This window comes from Mesoplodon bidens, assembly GCF_964165515.1.
Source record: "Mesoplodon bidens genome assembly, chromosome: 12".
Taxonomy (NCBI): domain Eukaryota; kingdom Metazoa; phylum Chordata; class Mammalia; order Artiodactyla; family Ziphiidae; genus Mesoplodon; species Mesoplodon bidens.
In genome coordinates, this window is record NC_138168.1 from 79456636 (window position 1) to 79481981 (window position 25346).

At 40.9% G+C, this 25346-nt stretch overlaps 2 protein-coding genes across 3 annotated transcripts in view; one reads left to right on the forward strand and one right to left on the reverse strand.

Annotated features, from left to right (window-relative positions):
• Positions 1-9639, reverse strand: part of RMND1 (required for meiotic nuclear division 1 homolog) — a 29605-nt gene extending 19966 nt beyond the window's left edge. The window contains exons 1-3 of the mRNA XM_081250502.1: positions 9501-9639; positions 8263-8437; positions 5089-5606 (exon numbers count right to left, since the gene is read on the reverse strand). Coding sequence (XP_081106628.1) covers positions 5089-5606; positions 8263-8410 — 666 coding nt within the window. The 5' untranslated portion in view covers positions 8411-8437; positions 9501-9639. The remainder of the gene's footprint in view (positions 1-5088; positions 5607-8262; positions 8438-9500) is intronic.
• Positions 9640-9888: 249 nt separating this feature from the next.
• ARMT1 (acidic residue methyltransferase 1) lies at positions 9889-25134 on the forward strand. Of its 2 annotated transcripts, XR_014017188.1 has the most exons (6): positions 9889-10070; positions 12369-12474; positions 13442-13686; positions 18885-19050; positions 22423-23420; positions 23640-25134. XR_014017188.1 is itself a non-coding variant. In XM_081250830.1 (5 exons), the coding sequence occupies exons 1-5, from the start codon at positions 10030-10032 to the stop codon at positions 23188-23190; spliced, it is 1326 nt and encodes a 441-aa protein (XP_081106956.1). In that variant the 5' UTR covers positions 9889-10029; the 3' UTR covers positions 23191-23623. The 2 variants fall into 2 exon arrangements, 1 of the variants encoding a protein (XP_081106956.1); XM_081250830.1 differs by lacking the exon at positions 23640-25134 and having other exon boundaries at positions 22423-23623.
• Positions 25135-25346: the final 212 nt, after the last annotated feature.

Sequence of the window (25346 nt, forward strand, 5' to 3'; positions counted from 1 at the left end):
CGTAAAATATCCACTCATAAGCAAAACATTCAATTGTCTAATTGATTTTAATTCAATTAGAGAAAAGATTAAAAGTCAGACAAGCAAGCTGAAATTGTCACTGAATGTGAGCTAAACGGATGCAGGGCCCGCCTGTGGCAGATATCTGATTCCCATATTCATTATGAAGGTAAGAACACGTTAATTTACAAAAACATATGGATCCATACAGTCAAAGTAAAGCTGGTTACTGGTGTACAGGAATCAGTTATGTGCTTAAGGTTTAGAAGTGCCAGCGCTAGTTGTTCTTTTAAGGCTCCGAGGAGTTCAAAAGAGCTGGCAGGATATGAGATTAAGCTGGCTGAAAGCAAGGAATCCTGGAAAGAAGCATCAGGTAAGGCCATGGCAGGCAGGCTCTACCCTACAAAAGCTGGCAAACTTACTGAAGTTTGCTAAGCAAAATCCCAGTGCATTAGGTTGGATGTCAGAGTGACTCTGGGGCTGCTAGAGCCGACATGCTTAGTTTCGGCTGGAGTGGGAAGAGAAGGCGGCACGAAGGAGAAGACAGGAGATAAGGAGAAGGTCAACAGCTTGTCCAGTGGAGGGTTTGCCCAGAACCGTACTAGGAACGGCATTGCAGACTGTCTCTAGAATCAGAGCCGTAAACTGGCAGCCCAGAGAACTATCCAACTCAAAAGATGACCCACATAGTGTTTTCAAGATTTGAACAAACTATCAACAATAAATGGCCGTTTGACACAAAATCCAGATTTCCACCATCTTTTGCTCCAGTGGAAGATCTAGCAGTAATTGACCAGGGTCGGGGGTGGGGTGGGGCCTGATTCTCCAGCCGATGCAGCCCCTCCCACTCCCTGTCTCGTGCCCGCTTCACCATCATCTTTCTTACTGACCAGGCCCATCTGTGCTAAAAAAAACTTATACTATTTTACCTTCTCAAAAATGGAACAAGTCAAAGCATTCAGCCACTACTTCCATGAGAAAATATATGCTGAGCTCCAAAGAGTCAGGTTATAAATTTTTAAACACAATTTGTTTTTAACTTAGTCATTCCAAGGATCTTTGCAGATTTTCTGAAGATTGTCACCTTTCCTTCTCTCACCATCTCCTATTTAGTTTGGCTCAGAGTTCTAGCCAATGTCTCACAGCTTATTTGGCTTAGCCTACATTACCTAACTTATATGGCTCGCCACACTACTTTCTTTTTCTTTTTTTTTTGCGGTACGCGGGCCTCTCACTGCTGTGGCCTCTCCCATTGCGGAGCACAGGCTCCGGACGTGCAGGCTCAGAGGCCGTGGCTCACGGGCCCAGCCACTCCGCGACATGTGGGATCTTCCCGGACGGGGACACGAACCCGTGTCCCCTGCATCAGCAGGCGGACTCTCAACCACTGCGCCACCAGGGAAGCCCACCACACTACTTTCTGTATTCTCTTTACACATCTGGGATGTGAGTCTCTGTTTAAGTTATGAATCTTCTGTGAATAAATGATTCACAAGGTTTTCCAATTTGACTTGTTAGAAATATCTTTTTTGGGTTTCATTTCCTTTGTCTTTCAATTTCAAGATTGTATTTAAATCCATTTGGTAAAGGGAAAGAGTGTGTGTCATCTTTGCATTTTTCCCCGTTATTTAAAGATGTTTCTCTGCAAGAAGCTTTCATTTTCAGACATGTCTTTTTCTGGATTTTTATAATGAACCATTATTTTCTGAGCATTAAATATAAATATATAGCAAATTTCAGGTTCTAGCATGGGGATCAACAACTTGTTCTTAAATAAATGTGCCAAACCAACCTAAAATAGTTATTGGATTTAAGACTTAAATTTAGGCCTTTCTATTTTAAAATGTTAAAAGAAAACCACCCAAACCCAAACAAAACAAAACCAAAGCCAAGAAAACCACCATGTTTCAGTATGTTTCATTTTTCTGGCCACAGAAAACATATTCCAGCAGATGGGGCTAGAAATTTATATATGATTCTTGTTTTAGAGCATCACATACTCTGACAGAATACTTTTCCTAAAAAAGAAAGTTTATTTTATTCATGTTCTTTTACTAAAAAAAAGAAATTAGTGCATTACGGTAATGTTGCTTCTATATTACTAAGGGGAAAAATGCATGTTTTTCCTGTTATGTACAGATTATAGGCAAAAGTTATAAAACACAGATGCATTTTACATTACTAGTATAAAGCTTCAGCTTTTAAGCTTTCTGACTACAACCCATGGTGAGAAACCCTTTCACATACACAGTACCTACATACACATAGACACCCACACCAATAACTGACACAAAAGCTTCACAGAACTATTTACCTTTATCATGAGTAATGCATTGATACTTTCTATTCTATTTCATCAAACAAACCAATAAAACCCCCAAACCTATTAACAACCCACTGGTTACTTTTACTACACACGGTGGTGTTAGCCTGAAAACTACTACTGGGCGTCCCAGCACCCTGCCTCCTCTGCCAGCCTCCACGCTGCTCAGAGGGTGGTCCTCATCATCGGGCATCATCCTCCTCAAAGACAGGACAGACTAACAAGAAGCACTGGCCCTGCCATGATAAGTGATGAGCCAACGGTATGTGGGTTGAATACCTCAGTAGGTTATGATCTCTACAGAAGGAATCAGGTGAAGACTTGATTCTAATATAGAGGGTGAGTAGCCTCACCCAGTCAATTCCAAGCGCATGCCATGTGGCAGAGGTAAGAGGGTGAGCTCAGGTGCACACGTGGGGAATGAGACAAAGGGTCCCTCTTTCTGGTACAAAGTAGAGTCCCTTCCTGACTCAGTCCAGAGGGGAGGAAAGGCCTTTACCACCAAAGGGGGCTCGCCAGCCCCATGATGCCCACATGGAAATGGAGGGGCCCTCTATTCGGGACAGATAAAAGCCAGTCTTCAGCCCTGGGCATATATTACCTCATTATACCTCAAGACTGTGTTCTCCTGTAAGACCATTAGAAAATAATGTTCCAAAAATCATATTCCCTCAGGTCACTTTCAAAATGCTTTCGGAAATAGAAAAGATTGTCTATTATTTTCCTGTGCTTCCAGAGAAACGACATACTGTTTCTGTTTTTGCGAAATTCCAACTGAAGTCGCAGCTATTACGTTACATAACATGTCCTATGTCAGGACCCAGGAAATAAATGACTCCTTAAATTTGGTGATAGAAAAAGTTATTTCTTATAAGACATTCTTATGTTTTTCTTTTTTTCTTGTTAGACAACAAGAAATGTACAACCCCAGGAGTATTCCTGCCTTTCTTTAATCCTTGGGCTTCACGGAACTAAATATTCAACTAGTTTACTCGTATCAGATATCTGATAATATTTACTTCTCTGTTCATATCAACTGCTTGCTCTACTTTAAATGTAATGCTTTTATTATCTCATTTGAAACTTATTAAATTTTGAAAATCTACTTCAAATCCTTTCCTGGAAGCAGAAAAAAAAAAGTCCTAAAGAAAAATAAAAAACGGAATCCAGGAAAACTGCTTTCAAGTCTACGGATAGCCCAAAGAAATAATGCCTCTTTGAAAGTTTACAACTAACTACTACAAAAAAAAGTGACATTTCTGACCTTACCAGCCTTTCGTAAGAAACTTGATTCTGCTCTGGGCTGCTAGATGTAACAAAAGAAAAAAGGGACTTGATCCTCCTCTTTTTTGGATCTGTTATGAATTCAGGTTTTTACACTTAATTTCACCTCAGTCACTTAAATACTAAATTTCCCAGATGATCACAAAACTAAACAACATAATTAAACACTCAAGAGCTAGAAAGAAAGGGGTGAGAGCAGAATGCATCCAAAACTCCCATCCTTCATAGTGTGGGTTCAAGGAAACCAAACAAGAATGTAAACAAAGCTAGAATCCAAAATAAAAGTCATTAACCAACTCCTAACTTCACAACCTGAGGATAAGACGTGAAGGCCTGTACACCTTTTTAAAAGAAGTCAACCACACAGTAAAAAAAACAAAAACAAAAACAGAACAAGTTAAACGCTCTCAAGGTCTACTTCTCAGAATAGAGATTTTAAGATAGACAGTATAACCTGTTTTCTGATAGTTCAGAATGCTTCATCAAGTTTTAAATATTCGACATTCCTACTTTTAATGTTCATGGCTACAGACATCAAAGATCCCTTTGCTTTTCTTCTATCCTTTCCTGTTTAATAAACATTTATTAAGTATAAGGCACAGTTTCAAGTATCATGCGAGATACACAGGTTACCAAAGGGCTTGATCCTGACCTTAAATATTTATCATTTAGTGGGCAAATGCAAACTGTAGTTGAGAAATTCCCATAAACCTCTTAACAGTGAATGAAAGCAACCACTTCAACCTTCAAATGATAAAAAAAAGCAAAAACCTTCACTCTGCTTTTTGGATTCCGCCTTGCCATGTCCTTTCACCACCCCCTCCCATGTAGTCACCATTGGCTAATGAACATTTACCTATCTGCATACTTAATGTAACAAAAATTTTTAAAATTTAATACAGAATTTCTACAGTTTGATTTTTTTCTTTCTTTCTTTCTTTTTTGTGGTATGCGGGCCTCTCACTGTTGGGGACTCTCCCATTGCAGAGCACAGGCTCCGGACGCGCAGGCTCAGTGGCCACGGCTCATGGGCCCAGCCGCTCCGCGGCACGTGGGATCCTCCCGGAGCGGGGCATGAACCCGTGTCCCCTGCATCGGCAGGTGGACTCTCAACCACTGCGCCACCAGGGAAACCCTGATTTTTTTTTTTTAATGGGGGCTTTTTATAGCACTGTTCCTAGAATGGACTTACTACTAGCCTTTTTCAAAATTTTCTTAGGCCACTAACTAATCCTTTCCTAAACTATATTTTTATATTTAATTGCCTCTATTTTGCCTTTGTATGTACCACTAATTCCTAAAATTCAGATGTTGATTCCCTTTGGAGATGACAGGTTTTACTATTAGGCTTCAAAGGCCCTGAAAGAAGTGCTGAGCTGATGGCTGGCTCTCCTATGTTGGTAGTAAGGCTGAGGTGGGATCCACAGGGGTTCAGAGTGATTATTAGGGAACAGAGGCGCCACCACCACAAGCGTTTTTACCTTGTTCACAGGCAGAACTGGAAGGTTGGTCCTGGATGGCTGCCTGGTCCTTGATGCTTTCAGTGGTCTCTTGATTTGCGGAAAGTCTTGTTTAGAAACAAGTGTTTCCGTTGACACAGATGAGGAATGTCTCTTTAGTATTTTTATAAACCACTTAAAACCTAACAGATTTGGTCTGTGAGTCACTTTCCTATGAGTACCAAGGGAGATCCTGGTTGGAAGGTGCTCTTTTTCATCTTGGTAACCTGCGGTGTTTAATGGAGAGAATACGTTTGTATTTGATATTTTCCGGTTCATTTCCAGGACCTGGGATTTATTCAAACCAACAGCTGCTGTATCAGGAAAGAACAAATTCATGTTCTGACTTCTTGTCAGGGTGTTGCATGTTGTGGTCTCAAATTCCTTAAGTGGTTTTAATGTTCGATGAACAAGTCTTTGGCACTGACACGCTTTTGATAAAATGTAGTGAGATCTGGCCAAGGATCTGAGAAGTCTGGCTGACATTACCACATCGCAAGCTAAAAGAAAAAGAATTCAAAGTTCAAGTTTTTTAATAAAAAATGTTTAAAAAATATATAGTGTTTTCCCAGGTAACAGGTATATTTCTGTAAAACAATTTGCAAAATAGATACATCTTAACTTAAGCCTAGTAAAAGAATGAGGTTAAAAAAATACATACAAGTGTTTTCACCATCTCTCCTTTAGTCAACCTTTAGCCTTCTTTCTGGAAGGTTATAAGACTATAAAGCTATTGAGGGACTTCCCTGGTGGTCCAGTGGTTAATACCCTGCGCTCCCAATGCAGGGGGCAAGGGTTCGATCCCTGGTCTGGGAACTAAGATCCCACATGCCGCACGGCGTGGCCAAACCAAAAAAAAAAGTAGTTTATTTGTCCTTTAAACACATATCATTTTTTTAACACCTTAAAGCAACAGACAATTATTGGTGCCTACCAGAGGTGATTTTTTTTTTTTCCTTTGGTACATGGGCCTCTCACTGCTGTGGCCTCTCCCGTTGCGGAGCACAGGCTCCGGACACGCAGGCTCAGTGGCCATGGCTCACGGGCCCAGCCGCTCCGTGGCATGTGGGATCTTCCCGGACCGGGGCACGAACCCGTGTCCCCTGCATCGGCAGGCGGACTCTCAACCACTGCGCCACCAGGGAAGCCCCAGAGGTGATGTTTGAATCGGGTTTCAAAAGGGCAGAGGGATCAGCAAGTTAAACACCGCAGGTAAACGGTATCGTTCACCTGACAAACAGGACGCAACTTCAGGGGAGCCAGGCGTGAGCTGCAGCGGCAGCTGAGGGCTGAACGGGAGCCTGTGGCTGCATCCTAAGCACTGGTCCTAAAGAGTTTCTATAGGAGAGGGAAGTCGGAGCTCTTCACGTGAGACTCACATGGTCACAAGTACATTTAAGAAACATATCCTTGGTTAAAACTTAGAGGCGGAACTGAGAGAGACTAAGACATTGCTTTCTGAGTACTTTGTACCCAGCAAGCACTCTGCTTCACCTCACGACAATCCTGTGAGGTACTTCACAGGGGAAACTGAGGCTTAGGGAGGCTGACTGCTTACAATCAGTGATGCAGAGACAAGGAAATCCCAGGCTTTTCCAGTTCTGAAGACAACGTCGTAACCACTGCATATATATTATCTCCCTTTAAAAGGATGAGGGCAAGGATGAGTCACTGTGATGTTTAGGAGGTAGAACCTGCTGCTTTCAAAGTATCTTCAAAAGTTGGAATTCTCTGTTTAGCTCCAGTCTAACTAGCTATTTTAGTTCACCTTTAGTTAGTACTATTACCTGCCAGTTGAACCAGTGGGTTTTGCAGAACCTAGTTATACAATATTTTAGGACCTCAAATCCCTTGCACCCCTCTCTTCCACATACCCACGTGACAAAACCTCAACGTGAATTAAATATAATTCACCCAATTTGTGCCTGGATTCCTGCACCTCAACATGGCTGGAGACGGACAACCAACCAACAACTATCTGGTCTCATTTTAAAATCATGACCACTCACTTCAGGTGGGCCTTTCATGCTGCTCAACGATCGTAAATACTGTACTTCCATACTATATTTTACTTTTTGCTCTCTCCTCACACCTTCAATGCCTCCTTTCTCATTCTCAATAACGATCTTGCTTCCTCTTTGGTTGACAGAACAGAAATAATCAGGAGAGAACTTCCACCAGCTCTTGCCATCATCCACCTGCCCACCTATTGCTCTTGTGCCCATATATTTTGTCTTCCCTTCTGCTGCTACAGATGAGGTGCCCGTGGTCCCATCTACAGCCAGGTCCTCTGTCTGCATGCCGAGTCTTTTCCCTCCCTGTTTACAGAAGACATAGTTAAACCCTTCTCCCCTCTCTCTCCCATGCTATTTATTTTTCCCTTTTTACTGACCCATTCCTGTTAGCATACAACGAGGCTCTGATTTCTCCCACCTTATAAAAACAACTCTTCCCCGACCCCCATCTTCCCTTCCATATACTACACTTGTTCTCTGAGCTCCTTTCCTTTTAGAGGAGTTTTATTGCCTCTCTCCATCTCCTCTTCTCTGATTTTTTTTTTGAACCCACTCCAACTGGGCTTTCATCTCTGTCACTTCACCAAAACCCATTTGTCAAGGCCAGCAATGACCACCACATGTATAAGTCCTGTGGTCACTTCTCAGTATTCATTTTACCTGACTGACCAGCAACATGGGATACAGCTGATCACCCCACCCTACTCCCTCACTCGCTTCTGGGATACCACGCTGGCCATTTTCATCCTACCTCATAGGTAGGATGTCTCTTTTGCTGGTTTCCCATCCCAAGAATGTAATGTACCAAGGCTCAGTATTTGGGCCACCTTTCTCCTCTATTCTCAGCTCTTGGTGATCTCACCCAATCTCATAGTTTTATATAGTACCTACAATTGATGAATAGCAAATATTTATCCCTAAACTACTCTGACGAGCATGAAAAATGTAACATGCTCAAAACTGAGCTTCTGAAATCTTCCTGCAAATCCTGTTCTTCCCAGTCTCCCCCACTCATGAAACAGCAATTACATCCTTCCCTTTGCTAAGGCCCCAAACCTGCAGTCCACCTTATTCTTCTCTTCCTTCCTCCATACCCAATCTGTCAGCAAATCCCACGGGCTTTGTTCGGATTGGTCCTCACCACCAACACTGCCACCACCCTGGTCCAAGCTGCTGTCCTTCCCAGCGATTATTGTCACGGCCTCCGAATTGGTTTCCCAGCTTCTGTTCTTCAGATTCTTCTGAACACAGCAACCAAACTCAAATCGGATTACATCTTCTCTCTTCATAAAATTTGATGATGGCCTCACATTTCACTTGCAAATAAAAGCCAAACACCTTAAGATAGACTGCATGGCCCTCCGTTCTCTGCCCTTTATCACCACTCTGACATCTCCTCCAGCTTTTTCCCCTCGCTCATTTTGCTCCAGTCACTCTGGTCTCTGGATCTCTGCACTTACTATCCCTTATACTCTTCTCCCGGGTGTCTGTAAGCCTCATTCCCTCACCTCCTTCAGACCTTTGCTCAAATGTCTCCTACACAGTGAAGTCTTCCCCGACCACTTCGTTTAAAACGCACCCCAGCACCCACACTCTAGCTTCCTCCACTTTGTTTCTGCATTGCGTTTAACATCACTTGCAAACACGTTGTGTTCTTAATTTATTAACTCACACAACAAATTATGAACTGAGTTCCTACCATGTGACAGAAATTGTCCTACTTGCTAATACAGCTGAAAATAAAATAGACGAAAATCCCTATCTTTTGAAGGTTACATCACAGTGGGGGTGACAGATAATACACGTGGTAAACCACTAAAATATACATTGAATAGTCACAACGCTACAGGGAAAAAAACAAGAGGAAAGGAAATCTTTGTCTCTCTCCTGTAGCACCTAAGCTCCTTGAGGATAAAGATTTGCCTTTTGTTCATGCTGTGTCTCCTGTAACCAGAGTGCCCAGCAAACAGCAGGTATTCAACTCGTATTTTTTGAATGAAATACAAGGCAGCTTCTCAGTTCTTGGACACATTTTCTACTTTTTAAGAACGTACGAACTAAGAAATCTGTATCAACTAGGCTATAAGTCAATGGATAAGTGGCGCGAATCTCTGGAGCACGCCTTCCAATTCCTTAAGCTGCTCAAAATTATTTTATCTTTGCAGTTACCGCTATGCACTGGCTCAAAGGCTTCAGTACGTGGGTATGGACGCAGTGCTTTTCACTCCCAGCTGAATCGACCAAAGATCACTGTAATAGGCAGGGGGCCTCCGCTGTACCGGTGAAACACGTGACGTGAGACGTTCAGGGCGGCAGGGAGCAAAGGGCGGACCGCTGTGCAAGACCATACAAGCTCCCAGAACAAGGTAGTGCACTAACCTCTTCGCGGGAAGAAAAGACAGACGCGCTAAAGGTGTACGCTCCTGCGCCTCCGCTGCAGGCAAGAGACAGAGTGCCCGGTGCAGCCCCCAGCTCCCGCAGCCAGTCCCAACACCGACCCAGCGCCCCTCCCAGTGCCCGACACTGCGCAGGCGCACAGGACTCCTAGCCCAGCGGAGCGTACGCCGCCCGGTCCACGTGACCGTCGGAGCACGTGACCCGTGCTTCCGCGACCTTATCCGCTCCCTGGTCCCTGCGACGTCCCGGTCCCTGGTTGCTTCCGCCTTCCGCCTGCTTCCTTATTCCGCTTCTCTCGTCGCCCTCTGCTGTCCCCGCCTTCGTCACCGGAAGATCTCCGCGTCCTCGGCCATTGTTTTTCGCTTCTACGGGCACCAAATAAAGTTTCTTCATTCAAAAGCATTTTTTAAATCTACATCCCTCCCTTTCTCAGCTCCTCCCCCGCGCCTGCACCGCCTCCCTTCCTGCGGCGGGTGAAACCCGAGCGTTGGCGTGGGGAGCGCGGAAGGTGATGGCTGGGCCTCCGGTGTCTCTCTCAGCACGGGATGTAGGGTTCGTGTCGCTTTCCTCGCCCGCTCCGCTCCTTTTCCTCCTCCCCACTTTTGCGGAGAGCTGGGCCTCGTCGGGAACCTGTGGGTACCAGGGGGGAAGCAGCGGCGGGCCGGAGGCGCTTGCTCCCCGCCGCCAGCGAGTTCCATCCCCCTGTCCGGGCTCCGCTTCCCGGTGGCGGTGCCTGGGTTTCTAACGGCTCGCGGGGAGGCGAGGGCTAGGCGGCTGCTCTCCGGGCTCCAGGCTCGGATCGGCTTTGCAGCTTCTTCCTTGCGCTGATTCGTGGCTTCTTCCCTGCCTACACGGGAACGGACTGCGAACCCCGACCGAAAATCTCCGCTTACCCCCACCTCTCTCTACAGTGGTGGTTCAGGGGTTTTGATATAGCCTTCTATTAATGTGAATCAGTGAACGCGTCTTTCAAGTGGTTCGATACTGTTTTGTTTTGTTTTTTTTTTTTGGTTTTGGGTTTTTTAACTTACGCATGACTGTCTTGAGAGTGTATGCCTCCTTTCAGAGTGTTGCAGCGCATGGCTTTAATTCATATTTTAATTAATAAACCTGCTTTGGGGGGGTTAAAGTTGTCTGCAAAAGTTAGGGGTCTGAGATCTATCGAGAAATGTGTTTCTTCCTATTGCTGACCGGATTAATTCATAATCCCACTATAAAAAGTGCCTGTACCTTGTTGCGTTTTAGGCGTCATGTTATAGATTCTATAAAATTATTATATCTCTCTGTATAAATTGAGAGGCCCAATCTATATTTGAAATATGTCCTTACTGCAAAAGATGGCAAAACACAAGAGCACTTGGAAGAAATTGACCGTACCGGCAATAGATTGAGGCCAGAGAGGCCAATGTCCCAGAATTTAAGCATGTAATCACCTTCAGGCAAATATAGGGAGTGTCTGCGTCCTTAAATTTTGAGTCCTAGGCATCTCTGCTCTCACCCAAGTCCTAGACCTGAGACCTTACCCTTAGAGATGGAAGCCTCTGAGGAAATTTAGTAGCTGGAAAAACAGAATAATTTTCCAGTTAAGTAAAATCTCAAAGGACTGTCACTTTTCGTATCTGCTGCCTTGGAAAATTCAAGTGTCAATTGATTTAATATTCTTTCTCTTCTCCCAAGGAATTAGTAGTAATTGTTAAAAGTTAAGTTCTGATCAGAGCAGTTACTATGCATATTAAAACCTACTCACTGTAAAACACCACAGAATCAGAAAGCACTTTTCCTATTTTTTTGCTATTTTTTTGTTTTATGGTTAACATTTGAGGAAGCCTCCTGAAAAAATACTCAGGGTATGTAACCCTATTTTTAAAAATTGCAATAAGGTCTTTGAGTTTTTAGAAGTGTGATGATCCCACATTAAAGTTAGAATAAGAGATTTGGGCAGAAGTGTTCCAACTTTCTTCATTTTTACTTTGTCTCTGGTGATCTGAAGATATACATGAACTGATCAGTTAAGTTTTGTGCTTTCTGTCTAAAAACTGCACAGTACTAAAGTCTTTTTTCTAACCGAGTCATGTATGTCCTTAAACAAAACATACAGTGATAATCTGTAACCCTTGATTTTTGCATGTCTAAAGTCAAGAATATCTTTAATTTTTGATTCAGGTATACTCAAGTTTTGTTCCTCTTCAGCTTTCTTTGTTCTTTGACACTTTTTGAAAACCTCTAATTTTCTGGTTGGGAGAGCAAGATGGTAATATGCCTTAATTTTGTTTAGGGGCTGAGAGGATGGAAGGAGTTATTAGGCAGGTAAAGAAGGCAGCAAGAAAAACCTTAGAAAAGAATTAAGCTGGCTAAGAGTATAGACAAAGAGAAGCAGGTTCATAAATATCTTTCACTATATTTTTCTAGCCCAGTAAAGTCTTTCAGGCAGTTTTACATCCATTGCCTCATTCATCTTTCTAGGTAGAAGTTGCTTAGTAAGTAATAGACCTAGGAGGAAAGCCTGTTTGATTTTTAGGATAACTCTTTTTCTGTCCTATCACATTGTTAAACTAGTTTCTGATTAAGGAAAATAAAAGGAATACAATGAGAAAGATAAGAAAGATTAAGTGGACTCCCGGGTAGAGCCTGGAATTTGAGGCACAAAGAGTGCTTAGCTTTTACGATATACCAGAGAGGTTTTCAGATTTTCCTGTGTTACTGTAGGAGTTGGGCAATGCTGGTTTACTTTACAGGGCTTGTATGAGAAGGAATTTGAATTTAAATGAGGTGTTCCAGAAACTGAAAGATGACCAGCCTTCTAGTGTTAATGCTACTAAGTAATATACTGTGTATATGACTCTTTTCTAGGTCATTTGCATATCTTACAGTTAAAGACAGATTACCACAGATCTTAACTAAGGCTATTGATACATTGCATCGACATAAAAGTGAATTTTTCGAGAAACATGGAGAGGTAAGAATTGTGTTTTAACATTAATTCTTTTTTGGTTAACTCTAATAGAAACACAATAAACAGTTTTCCCTCTGTGGTAATGGTCATTCCACCTGGAGATAAGTTCATATGGTGAAACTTAAAAAAAAAAGGCAGGCTAGATAAGGCAACATAATGTTGATATGAGATCTGTGTTGTTCTTTGATTTTTCAACTTAAGAATTCTAAATTTAAATGTTTATAATAGGTATTTATGTATTTATGTATTTATTTATTTATTTATCTATTTATTTATCTATCTATTTATTTATTTATCTATTTATTTATCTATCTATTTATCTATCTATTTATTTATTTATTTATCTATCTATCTATTTATTTATTTATTTATTTATTTATTTATCTATCTATTTATTTATCTATTTATCTATTTATTTATTTATTTATCTATCTATCTATCTATCTATCTATTTATTTATTTATTTATTTATGGCTGTGTTGGGTCTTCGTTTCTGTGCGAGGGCTTTCTCCAGTTGTGGCAAGCGGGGGCCACTCTTCATCACGGTGCGCGGGCCTCTCACTATTGCGGCCTCTCTTGTTGCGGAGCACAGGCTCCAGACGCGCAGGCTCAGTAGTTGTGGCTCACGGGCCTAGTTGCTCCGCGGCATGTGGGATCTTCCCAGACCAGGGCTCGAACCTGTGTCCCCTGCATTGGCAGGCAGATTCTCAACCACTGTGCCCCCAGGGAAGCCCTATAATAGTTTTTGAAAGACATAAAATGTAGTTTTGAAATGTATTAGTTTTTTCCTTCTTAAATTTAGATACATAAAAATTTCCTGCCCTAGAGGAATTATGTATATATGTGTGTACATATACACTTATATTTGTAGATGAAATACTTATATATAAATTAATTACATGTAAACTATTCATATATGTGTGTGTGTGTGTGTGTGTGTGTGTGTTTTTTTCCCCCTGTATTTCTGCAGAAAGGCCTGGAAGCTGAAAAGAAAGCAATTTCTCTTCTTTCTAAATTACGGAATGAATTGCAAACAGATAAACCAATTGTTCCTTTGGTTGAGAATTTTGTTGATACTGACCTATGGAATCAGTACCTAGAATATCAACAGAGCCTTTTAAATGAAAGTAACGGAAAACCAAGGTGGTTTCTCTCACCGTGGTTGTTTGTAGAATGCTACATGTATCGTAGAATTCATGAAGCAATTATCCAAAGGTAAGTATATAGCCATCAAATAACAAATGTTTTAGATAATTTGTGCTTTTTTAGAAATTATAAAATAGGAAGTTTTAAAATAAAAACCAGTAGAAGCCTGTATTCAGTTCAACAGATATTAATGGCACTACTGGAAATTTCTGCGAATGTTATTGCTGTAATACATTCTTGGCAATTATAATCCACTTGCCCAGAATAGACCTAAGGTTGAATATCTGAATAGGATATTCAGATATAAAAATCCTTATAAAAACTTACTTATTTGTAGAGTAAAACAAAATGTACTTATTGAGCAAAAAACGTTAATTTGAAATAATTATTTATATAAAAGATCAAGACAGGACAAAGTAAGCATGTTTTGTTTATAAAAATAGATAATATGTCAGAATTATTTGGTGAGTCAGTACATTGTTTTACGCACCATCTTAATTTTTAGCTCTTTTTTTAACAGCTAGATTAGAAAAAAATAATTTTCTTAAATTAATTAATTTCTTTGTTTTTTTTGTCCACGTCGGGTCTTAGTTGCGGCACACAGGATCTTCGTTGTGGTGCGTGGACTTCTCTCTAGTTGTGGCGTGCGTGTTTTCTCTTCTCTAGTTGTGGCGCACGGGCTCCAGAGTGGGTGAGATTAGTAGTTGGGGCACACGGGCTTAGTTGCCCCACGGCATGTGGGATCTTAGTTCCCTGACCAGGGATCGAACCTGCATCCCCTGCATTGGAAGGCAAATTCTTTACCACTGGACCACCAGGGAAGTCCTCCACATAATTTTTTATAGGTTTGTTTATACTAATTTAATTTTTCCTAGGAAAATTCTGACAGAGAACTGACCTGTAGAGCAGAAGAAAGTGTAATATGGATCATTCTTTTAGCTCACAGGTTACAGAAATACAGGTTTGCTGAATAAGAGGAATCCTTTGGTATCTGTTTCTAAACATAGCATAGAATAATTGAAAACAATTGATTAAACCAGCACTACTATTAAAATAAAAAGATGACTTTGAGGCTTCCCTGGTGGCGCAGTGGTTGAGAGTCCTCCTGCCGATGCAGGGGACACGGGTTGGTGCCCCGGTCCGGGAAGATCCCACATGCCACAGAGCGGCTAGGCCCGTGAGCCGTGGCCGCTGAGCCTGCGTGTCCGGAGTCTGTGCTCTGCAACGGGAGAGGCCACAACAGTGAGAGGCCCGCGTACCGCAAACAACAACAACAACAAAAAAGATGACTTTGGGGAACATGCGTAAATTTGAGTCTATTCACTATTTTTTTCCTGTCTTCATCTTTATAAATTATTTTATCATCTTTATAAATTATTTTAAAGTCAGAAGTTTTTGTATTTGCTGAATAACTATGTTTTAGGTCTTGTGCTCTAAAAGCAGAATATAATGTTAAAAAGATAGCACATTTTCTGGCTCACAGATCCAAGCAAAAGACTATAGCAAACACTAGGTGCTGTCATATATTGAACACCAGCTCCGTTCTAGTTACTTTGCAGCCCAGTGAAGTATAGGTATTATGATTTCCATTTTACAGTGGAGGAAACTGAGGCTCAAAGAGATGAGTAACTTGCCCAGGGCTGCATGGTTAGTAAATGGTAGAGCCAGGTCTGTGTAAATTGGATTAGAGCCTTCCTCAAACAAGTAGTACATTCGGATATCTTTCCAGGACTAAGGTTAGTCTGACATTCTGGGTGATGGTTTCATAACTTTGGAAAATATCCATGGTATTAGACAAAGCTGCTGAAGTGCTGAAACGCTGAGTGGCACCCTGAACAGACTTAGTGGAGTTTGGAAATTAGAAAGGTAAAAGGAATGCTGTTTCTGAGTTTGATTTTAGAGGTGGATCAGGTTCAGAGAATGAAAACTCTAAAGCAGGAGCTTACAAACCTGGCTGCACATTTGTCACCCAGTTGGGGAGAAGTTTTTTGTTTTGTTTTTAAACATATAGATTTGGAAATTGTTACATTAAATCCTGACGATTTAATTTGTCTGTGGTGGGGCCTGCATATCAGTTTTTCTTTCCAGGCCCCAGGGAGACTGCCCAGCCTGTGCTGCTCCACCCATTGGGCCAAGAATAGCTTGATAAAAAGGGTAGAGGCAAAATTCAGCTTTAAGTTCCAGGAATGGGAGTATTAGTCAGCCATGCATGTGGAACTCTCCTAAGGTGATCTCTGTGGCAGATATTTGAAGGTCCGAGGATTTGTCTGATACTGTACCATACTCAGGTGTCAGGTCAGTGCAAAGAAAGGCTGTCCTACAGCGGAACTAGCACTGAAGTAGTTTGTTTGTTTTAATTGAAGTACAGTGATTTACAATATTGTGTCAGTTTCAGGTGTACAGCAAAGTGATTCAGATAAATATATATGTGGGTGTATATATATTTTAGATTATTTTCCATTATAGGTTATTACAAGATATTGAATATAGTTCTTTGTGCTATGTAGTAAATCCTTGTTGCTTATCTATTTTATGTACAGTAGTTTGTATCTGTTAATCCCATACTCCTAATTTATCACTACCCCTGAAGTAGTTTTTAAGTGTCCAATTTGTTAGGGCTCTTACAGGAAGAATTCCGGTCCTGTGTCAGTGACCCCTCCAGAGTGACCAAAGAATGGTCTTCCTAACTTTTGCAGGATCCCAAAGCACACATTAGCTTTAAGATATGTTTCTGTTGATTTTGCCCCTTACACTGAAACATACTTCTAATTTTCTTTGTCAAGATGTATATTTTGGGTTTTTTTAGAGTTAAATGGTTGAATAATCTGCAAATCTAAATTAAGATTCAAAGTTTTAGCCATATATAAAATTTAAATATATTAAGTAAATATACTTCGGATATTGAAAGATGAAAGTACGGAGAAAATGGCAGACATTTTTAAGCTTTTATTAAAGTGTGATATACATGAAGAACAGTGCACATGTCTTAAGTGTTCAGCAGTCTTTACCAGAACATGCTGTGTCCCCAGAGGCTGGATCAAGAGGCAGAATTTAGGCCCCTTTGGATCCACTTCTAGTCACCACCATCACTGCCCCTTAAGGGTAACCACTATCCTGACCTGCATTAGTTTTGCCTGTTTTTAAACTTCATTTAAATGAAATTTTATGGAAGTAGTTCGGTGTCTGGTTTCTTTTACTTAGCATTACATTGGTGAGACTTATCCATACTGTTGCATATAATTGTAAACCATTAGTTTTCATTGCTGTATAGTATTGCATGATATGAATACATGACAATCTGTTGACCTGTTCTATTGTTGATGGATATTTGAGTAGTTTCCAGTTTGGGGTTATTATGAAGAGTGCTGCTACAAATACTCGAACACATATTCTTGGTGAACATACGTGTGTGTTTCTGTTGCGTATATACCTAGGAGAGAACCCCTGGGTCATTGTGTACACATATACAGCTATAGTAGATTCTAAAATAACAAACGTTTTAAAATCTGAAATCATTTATAGCTATGTGAGTTTGCTCTCTTAAATATAAGAACCAAGTCTCATTCTTAACATGAGGTGTGACTTTAAATTAATGAAGGATTCGTTAATAAAGCACTAGAACAAGGGTCCAGAAACTTTTTCTGTGAAGGGCCAGATAGTCAGTCTTTTAGGCTTTGGAAGACACATGGTCTTTGTTGCAGCTACTCAGCTCTAGCGGTGCCAAAGCAGCCATAGGCGGTATGTAAATGAGCCTGGCTGTGTTCCAATAGAACATCAGTTATAGACCCTGAAATTTGAATTTCATGTGTCACAAAATCTTCTTTTTTAATTTTTTTCAACTCTTCAAGAATGTGCAAACCGTTCTGAGCTTGCAGATCATACAGAACAGGTGGTGGGCCAGAGGGGGTCTGCAAGCTGCAGTCTGCTGACCCCTGTAGTTGAACCCATGCACCCAAATAATTTTGGTCCTTTTAAGTCACCTCGAGAGACTGATTCACTTCAGCAATGCTGCCATTGCTAAAAACGTCTTTTAATTCTTTGGAACTTCTTTCAGAGCCAGTTTACAAACCTCAAAAAAAGATTAGTCTCATTATTTTTTAGTCACTCCTCATTTTTGATCAAAAATATTTTATTCCATTTGATTTACATGCCTCATTCTACTGAAATTGCTCTGAGTGACTTTTGGCTGTTTCCAAAAACAAATTAAACTCCAAAGGATGAAGGTATACTGTCACTGATAGGACGTTTAATAATGTGCCACAGGTTCTGAAGAAAATCCCCAGAGAGGAATTCCAAAAGTGCTTTGAGCAATGGCAACATTCTTGGACTAAGGGTGTAGCTTCCCAAGGTGACTGACTGAGAAGGGAGGCAGCCATCATTTGGATGTGTAAATTCTGGTATGTTTTTGGTTTTGATTTTAATCAATCCCATTGCATCAGCCATATTGCCTTTTTACCCTAAGGTAGAAGACCCATGGAAAAAGTAGCTAGTTTTGAAGAACAGATGATGTGAATATCGTTGACATTTGATTCTGTAAAGTCTTTTATGTTAGTACTTCTGTCTTCTGAGTTATGTTTCTCTTAGGCCAGTATTAATATTATTTGATCTCTCATTGGACGACGTGAAGATGTAGCCATGGCACATACATCACCATTGGTCAAAGTCAACTTGGGAGTAAAAGTTGCTAAAAAATTAAAAATCTACACATAAATGATCAAAATTTGTCATTATAATAAAATTTACATTAATATTGCCTGATCTATCTCAACTAGTCATTGGGTTCCCATAATCTGTATTTTGCTCTATTAGTAATCACTACATTGTATTCAACTATTCTGTGTATATGTTTGTTACTTGGAACCTGGCCACCCTGAGCACCCAAAAGAATGTTGAACTAAAGCAATTGTCTTGAAATTTTGTTTCTTTTTCTCCTTTTGCCCTGAAAACCCACTGGGTAAGTAATTATAGATACAGTCCCTATAATTATTTAATGCTTCCAGTAAAATATTTGATTAAGGAACATTTGACAATTAGTTAAAATGAGTGTGGGGATTTATTTTTGCATAATTTGTTTAATTTGATTTGTGTAATTTGATTATTATTTTTGTGTAACTTGATGTATGTTATACCTAGTAAAAATTACCAGTAATTTTTTAGATGGGATGCTACTATTGTCTTTCCTTTAATAAACTGCAATTACCCAAATGTTAAAAAAAAAAAAGGTACAGTTATATAAATGTTTCCCTTATGCTTTTTTCCTACTTTAGTCCACCAATCGATGACTTTGACATATTTAAAGAATTAAAAGACCAAAATTTCTTTGAGTCTCAGGAATCTATCATTGCTTTATGTACTCACCTGCAAAAGTTGATGAAAACTATTGAAGACCTAGATGAAAATCAGCTGAAAAATGAGTTTTTTAAAGTTCTTCAGGTAAATGTAATAATTAATCTCCTGAGTTTGTTTATTTAAATAGTTGAAAAATAAACTGGTACACGTTTAACAGCAAAGCATGTTTATATATTGTCATTTAAGTTATCAGTGATCATTTTTTATCGTTCTAATAATTATCTATTCGAGAGATGAAAATCCATTTAATCTCTGAAAAGGGGTTTTGAAGTTTCTTCGACTCCCACTGGAGGTTTTAGTGGCACAGGAGTCATCTGGCTTCATAGCTCTGTCATTCTTGATACTGAAGTTCACAGTCATCTGATCGGCCCTGCCTGACTTGGCTTTGAATGTTGGCCGTGTCACTTACTTGTGTTTGGACCTGAAGCAAGGTACTTGGTGTTTCTGAGCTTCAGTTTCCTCACCGGTTAAGTGAGGGTGGTGCTATGTGCCTCATACTTTGACCTGAGAATTAAACTAGCTTCGTTCCTGTAAGTGTTGGGCGCAGAGTGCAGCTCAGCTGTTGTGCAGTTGTCATCAGCAGGTGGAAACAGTCGGGTGGCCCATGGCCTATTTCATATGGTTTTATTACACTTCATCTATCTTGTCTTAAGTTTAGTTTTGAATTCTCATTCAAAACATCCTAAAATTTAAAATATGTCATTATAATCAGAACTATTTGAAAGTATGTGGTTTTACACAGCAGTTTCCCCAGCCCTTACTTCCTGGAAGACGTTCGAAACATTTCCAGCAAGAGATGTTTGAAAGTGCTCGGAAGAGAAATAAAGCGGGGAAGGGGGACCTGGAGTGGTGGGGGAGGGGTGCGGAGCTGCAGTTTTAAGCCTGGCCCCCAGGGAAGGGCCTGCTAAGGAGGGGGGCGGGCCCCGAGGCAGGTGAAGGAGGGGATCGCCTCACGTCTGGGTGGAGCTTCCTGCGGAGCCCTGAGCGGGGAGCCTGCCAGGTGTGTGGGAGACCCTGCCGGGGAGGCCTCAGGGAATCAGGCGCAGAGGTGAGAGGGCCTGCGGGCCACGGCTGCACAGAAGCCAGGCTACCTCCGGAGCAAAGGCGAGGACTTTGGTTTTTACTCACAATGAAGCGGGAAGCTGTTAGAGGGTTTTGCTCAGAAGAGTAACTTTTTAAAAAATTTATTTATTTTATTTCTTTACTTTTGGCTGCGTTGGGTCTTAGTCGCTGTGATCGGGCTTTCTCTAGTTGCAGCGAGCGGGGGCTACTCTTCGTTGCGGTGCGCGGACTTCTCACCGTGGTGGCTTGTCTTGTTGCGGAGCACGGGCTCTAGGCGCGCGGGCTTCAGTAGTTGCAGCACGCGGGCTGGAGAGTGCAGGCTCGGTAGTTGTGGCTCACGGGCTTCAGTAGTTGTGGCTCGTGGGCTCTAGAGCGCAGGCTCAGTAGTTGTGGCGCACGGGCTTAATTGCTGCGCAGCATGTGGGATCTTCCCAGACCAGGGCTCGAACCCGTGTCCCCTGCATTGGCAGGTGGATGGATTCTCAACCACTGCACCACCAGGGAAGCCCAGAGGAGTAACATTAAATGACTTATTTCAAGGATTACTTCCGAGGACAGACCGAAGGCACAAGGGTGGAAGTGGGGAGATTTGTTACGACAGTGACTCAGGTGAGGGCAGACTGGACCAAGTTGGTAGCATCAGAGATGGTAAATGTCACCAGATTCTGGATATACCTTGAAAGTAGAGGCTACCGAATGTGCTGATAGTTGTGGGATGTGATGAAGCCCTGATGAAACTTTGAGGGCGAGCAGAGTAAGCTGAATGGTGAAGCAGGAAAGGCATATTTTGAGTTTGGAAGAAAAGTGGTCATGGTTCTGTTAACTAATAAACTGGAGTATTATTTCCCCCTCTCACTATTATACTTAGCTTAGAATTAGAAAAGAAAAGAAAAAAAAAATCAGCATGTCACTCGCTGCCCCTAGCCAGCCCATTCTTTTGGGAAGTAATCTTCTTTGAATATGTTCTTTGTCCCGTAAGTAGAATAAATTGTGAAGCAGAAAGTGTACTGATCTGTCTTCTGTCATCTAGTTCAGCCAGCTACCCCAAACTGCCACTCTTCTCCCACGTAAAGGAAGCCAAAGTTGTCCCCATTAGTGCTCACAATGACCAGCAGGTTACCTTCCTACAGGAAGCCTGAAGGTGTCTTAGTTTCCAGGGAATTATTGATGTTTTTAAAAGTCACAGCACTCCACCGCTGTTCACACGAATATTTCAGTGTCAGCTTCATCAAACACTGTTCTAGATGCCAGGCATGTGGTGGTGAGGAAAACAGACTAGTCCTTGTTGTCATTGAACTTGTAATCCTGAAGGAATATAAACAAATAATGGCACAAATAAATACAGAATTACAAACCGGAAGATGATCTGAAGGAAATGTGCCGTAGGCCAACAGAGACCCTGACCTCAGCTGGAGAGTGCCGTCATGTGTGCCGTTGTGTGCTTCTTCATCAAATTTGGACGCTTGAGTTGTCTTTCTTTTTAAAATAATATTCTTGGTTGGAACATGCGCTTTCCTCTTACTTTGAATCACAGAATACTAGAGCCTGTTTGGGCTAATATTTATTGAATACTTCTGTATGCCAGCTTTTGGGTACCTTACTTACATGCATTATGTCAAATACTCAGAATAACTCTACGAGCTAAGTGCTATTATTATCTCCTTTTTCAGTTGTAGAATTTGAGCCTTAGAGCTTAATTTAGCAGTGGTTGTTTATTGGAGATGCTAGGATTTGAACCCAGGTCTGTCTGATTCTAGAGCCTACAGTTCTAAACATGTAATTTTAGTTAGAGCTTAAAAAAATGGGGCTACATACCATTTCCTACAAAGTAAACTTGAGTATTTCAAAGTGGAATAATAGATTATTAGAGTTGGAAGCATCTTTAGTTATCACCGTGTTCAATTTCTTTATTTTACAAGTGAGAGAACTAAATGCAAGAAAAGTTGCCAGGTCCTAAGGATGGGGGAATTTTTATTTTCTCTTGACTCTGGATTATAAAGTAAACTTTGTAGCCTCATTTTACAGCATCTGATCATGTTCTAATAATATCTGCAAGATGCAAAAACTTTCACTCTGATTAAACGATGTGAGTGCTAAAATCATTCAAACTGTTTTTTTTCTTAAGTTCATTGCATACTGGCTAAAGTTTCATTGCTTTACCTTTTTAAAATTTATTTATTTATTTATTTATTTATTTTTTATTAGTTTCTGCTTTATAACTGCTTTACCTTTTTTATACAGTATACTTAGAGAAAATGTAGATTGGGTGGACATTTTATATTAAGAATTTTATGAATACTTTTAGCAACCCTACCTCCCATTACATGCTACGTAATAGAGTTTTTGTTGGTTATCCAAAAGAAAGGTAAATGTTTTGTGCTTTTTCTTTTTCAGATTTCACTGTGGGGAAATAAGTGTGATCTGTCTCTATCAGGTGGGAAAACTATTTCTCAGAAGACCAATTTAATAAATTCTTTGGAAGACCTAACACCTTTCATTTTAGTGAATGACATGGAACATCTTTGGTCATTGCTTAGCAACTGCAAAAAAAAAAGAGAAAAAGCATCTATTACTCGAGTGGATATTGTTCTGGATAATTCTGGGTTTGAACTTGTTACAGATTTAGTATTAGCTGACTTACTGTTGTCCTCTAAACTGGCTACTGAGATCCATTTTTATGGGAAAACGATTCCATGGTTTGTTTCTGATACTACTCTACATGACTTTAACTGGATAATCGCACAACTAAAACATTCTCATCATAAGTGGGTGTCCAAATGTGGGGTTGACTGGGAAAACCATATTAAAATGGGCAGATGGGTTTACCTCGATCACGTGTTTTGGACTCTACCTCATGAATTCAGTGCAATGCCTCAAGTCGCTCCTGACTTATATGCTACACTAGAAAAGGCACATTTAATTTTATTTAAGGGTGATTTGAATTACAGGAAGTTGACGGGGGACAGAAGATGGGAATTTACCACTCCCTTTCATGAGGCTTTGAATGGCTTCCACCCTGCACCTGTCTGCAGTATAAGAACATTAAAAGCTGAAGTTCAGGTTGGTCTGCAGCCTGGGCAAGGTGAACAGCTCACAGCTTCTGTGCCCAACTGGTTGACCATTGGGAAATACGGAATATTTCAGTTTGACGGTCCCCTTTGACTTGGTGTAGGAACTCTCAGTTGGGTCGAAAGATCTGACAGTCCCTTTCCATCCCCAGAAGAGCTCTGGGAAGCTTGGCTTCCACACACACTCTGGTGGCTCTCTCCTTTGAACATTTTGCCCCACTACATTGTTATGGGGATAGGTGGATTACGCTGGTTACAGATAGTTACATTTACGTGGGGATTTCAGTAACTTATGTCAAGTTAAATGCATCATGTCAAGTGGTTGTAATGAACTTAGTTTTTTCTTTTTTTTTTGCTGTACACGGGCCTCTCACTGCTGTGGCCTCTCCCGCTGCGGAGCACAGGCTCCGGACGCGCAGGCTCCGCGGCCATGGCTCGCGGGCCCAGCCGCTCCGCGGCATGTGGGATCCTCCCAGACCGGGGCACGAACCCGTGTCCCCTGCACCGGCAGGCAGACTCTCAACCACTGCGCCACCAGGGAAGCCCCTGAACTTATTTTTAATTGGGCAGAAATATAAGTGAATTCTGCTTTAAAAGTTAACATTTTAAAAAATACTATGCTGCATGGCATTTAATGTTCTAGGAGGCATGGAATTTTACTCAACTTGATTCTGGGCTCTAGAGATAAGGGCTCAGTGAAGATATAATATATGTACATGTTAAATATGCTTTGTAAAGAGAGGCATTCCTTAACAACTGTGATATCTGAACACACGAAAGGAAAACTTACCTCGTAAGTGAATTCTTAATTTTCTTCTCTTTGACTTTTATTGCATGTCAATAACCTGTATTATTTGCACGCATCTGCATTTTGATTGACCTGTAGAATGGATGGTAAGAAACACAAAATTGAACAGAATGAAACAAATAGTACTTGAAGAAATGTAATACCTTTTACATTCTATTTGTGATGTCCATAATCAGCTGACGTATATTATTTTAACACGTAAGTGTTTTAAATGAATAGGATTGCTCTACAGTTTAAAAAAAATGCTTTAGGTAGGGAAGATTCTTCTGCACTGACTTTGTACCACCAATGAGTTAATTCACCTTTTATAATCTTACACATTTATTGGTGATCACAGCTATTAAAGACTAAGTTTCAGGTCAGTTTGTTTTGAAACGGAACTTGGAAATAAACCTGGGAACGTTTTCTTGCGCCAGAATAATGAAATGAATTGTAAATTGTACTGAAAATCTCACTGGTTTTATCTTCCAGTGGGGGAAGGTCAAGAAGGGATGATTAAAAATGAAGTCTTTATGATGAAGAAACTCATAATGTATATTATAGATGTTGTCCAAGCAGTTGTTAAATTATGTCACTTAAATGAAGTGATACTCTGTGCCCTTGCTTAAGTGCTTAAAATTGTTCTGGTAAAATGTTTATATGAAGCTGCACATTTTGAATTTACTCATTTCCTTATCTGCATGTGTTCCTCTTTTAAACATTGTTACTAAAATACTGAGCACATGAGAATTACTTGTAGACACTTGCCATACATTAGAACACAATTGTATATTTGTATTGATTTCACAGCCACAGCAGGAGCTATGGTATAATACATTACTTTTTTCCAAAGCATGGGATTTTTTTCTGTGTTCATGTTTTATTATAGAACATGAGATTATGAGGAAGTAGTTCACCCTCTCCTACAAGAAAGAGAGCAAGGAAGCAAAGTAGAGCAAGCAAGAAGATGGCACCATGGAAGAGGAAGTCAAGACGGCATTTTAAAAAGTGCTTATTTAGCAGGAGAGAGGGGCCCCTTGGAGTTTCACCAGTTGATTTTTTTTATAATTTTTATTTTTTATCTATCTATTTATTTATTTTTGGCTGCTTTTGGGTCTTCGTTGCTGCACGTGGGCTTTCTCTAGTTGCGGCGAGCAGAGGCTACTCTTCCTTGCGGTGCGCGGGCTTCTCATTGTGGTGGCTTCTCGTTGTGGAGCATGGGCTCTAGGCATGCAGGCTCAGTAGTTGTGGCTCACGGGCTCAGTAGTTGTGGCTCGCGGGTTTAGTTGCTCCATGGGATGTGGGATCTTCCCGGACCAGGGCTTGAACCCACGTCTCCTGCATTGTCAGGTGGATTCTCAACCACTGCACCACAAGGGAAGCCCTTAACCAGCATTCTTGAGATAAAATTCACACAGAATTCATCCATTTAAAGTGTACAGTATTTTAGTACAGTATGTTCA

Bases quoted from the DNA above. Each gene is read 5' to 3' on its own strand.
- ARMT1 (XM_081250830.1), top strand. From the start codon at position 10,030: ATGGCTGGGCCTCCGGTGTCTCTCTCAGCACGGGATGTAGG. The intron at 10,071-12,368 runs GTTCGTGTCGCT...ACTCTTTTCTAG, and splicing joins CTCTCAGCACGGGATGTAGG to GTCATTTGCATATCTTACAG. The intron at 12,475-13,441 runs GTAAGAATTGTG...GTATTTCTGCAG, and splicing joins TTTTCGAGAAACATGGAGAG to AAAGGCCTGGAAGCTGAAAA.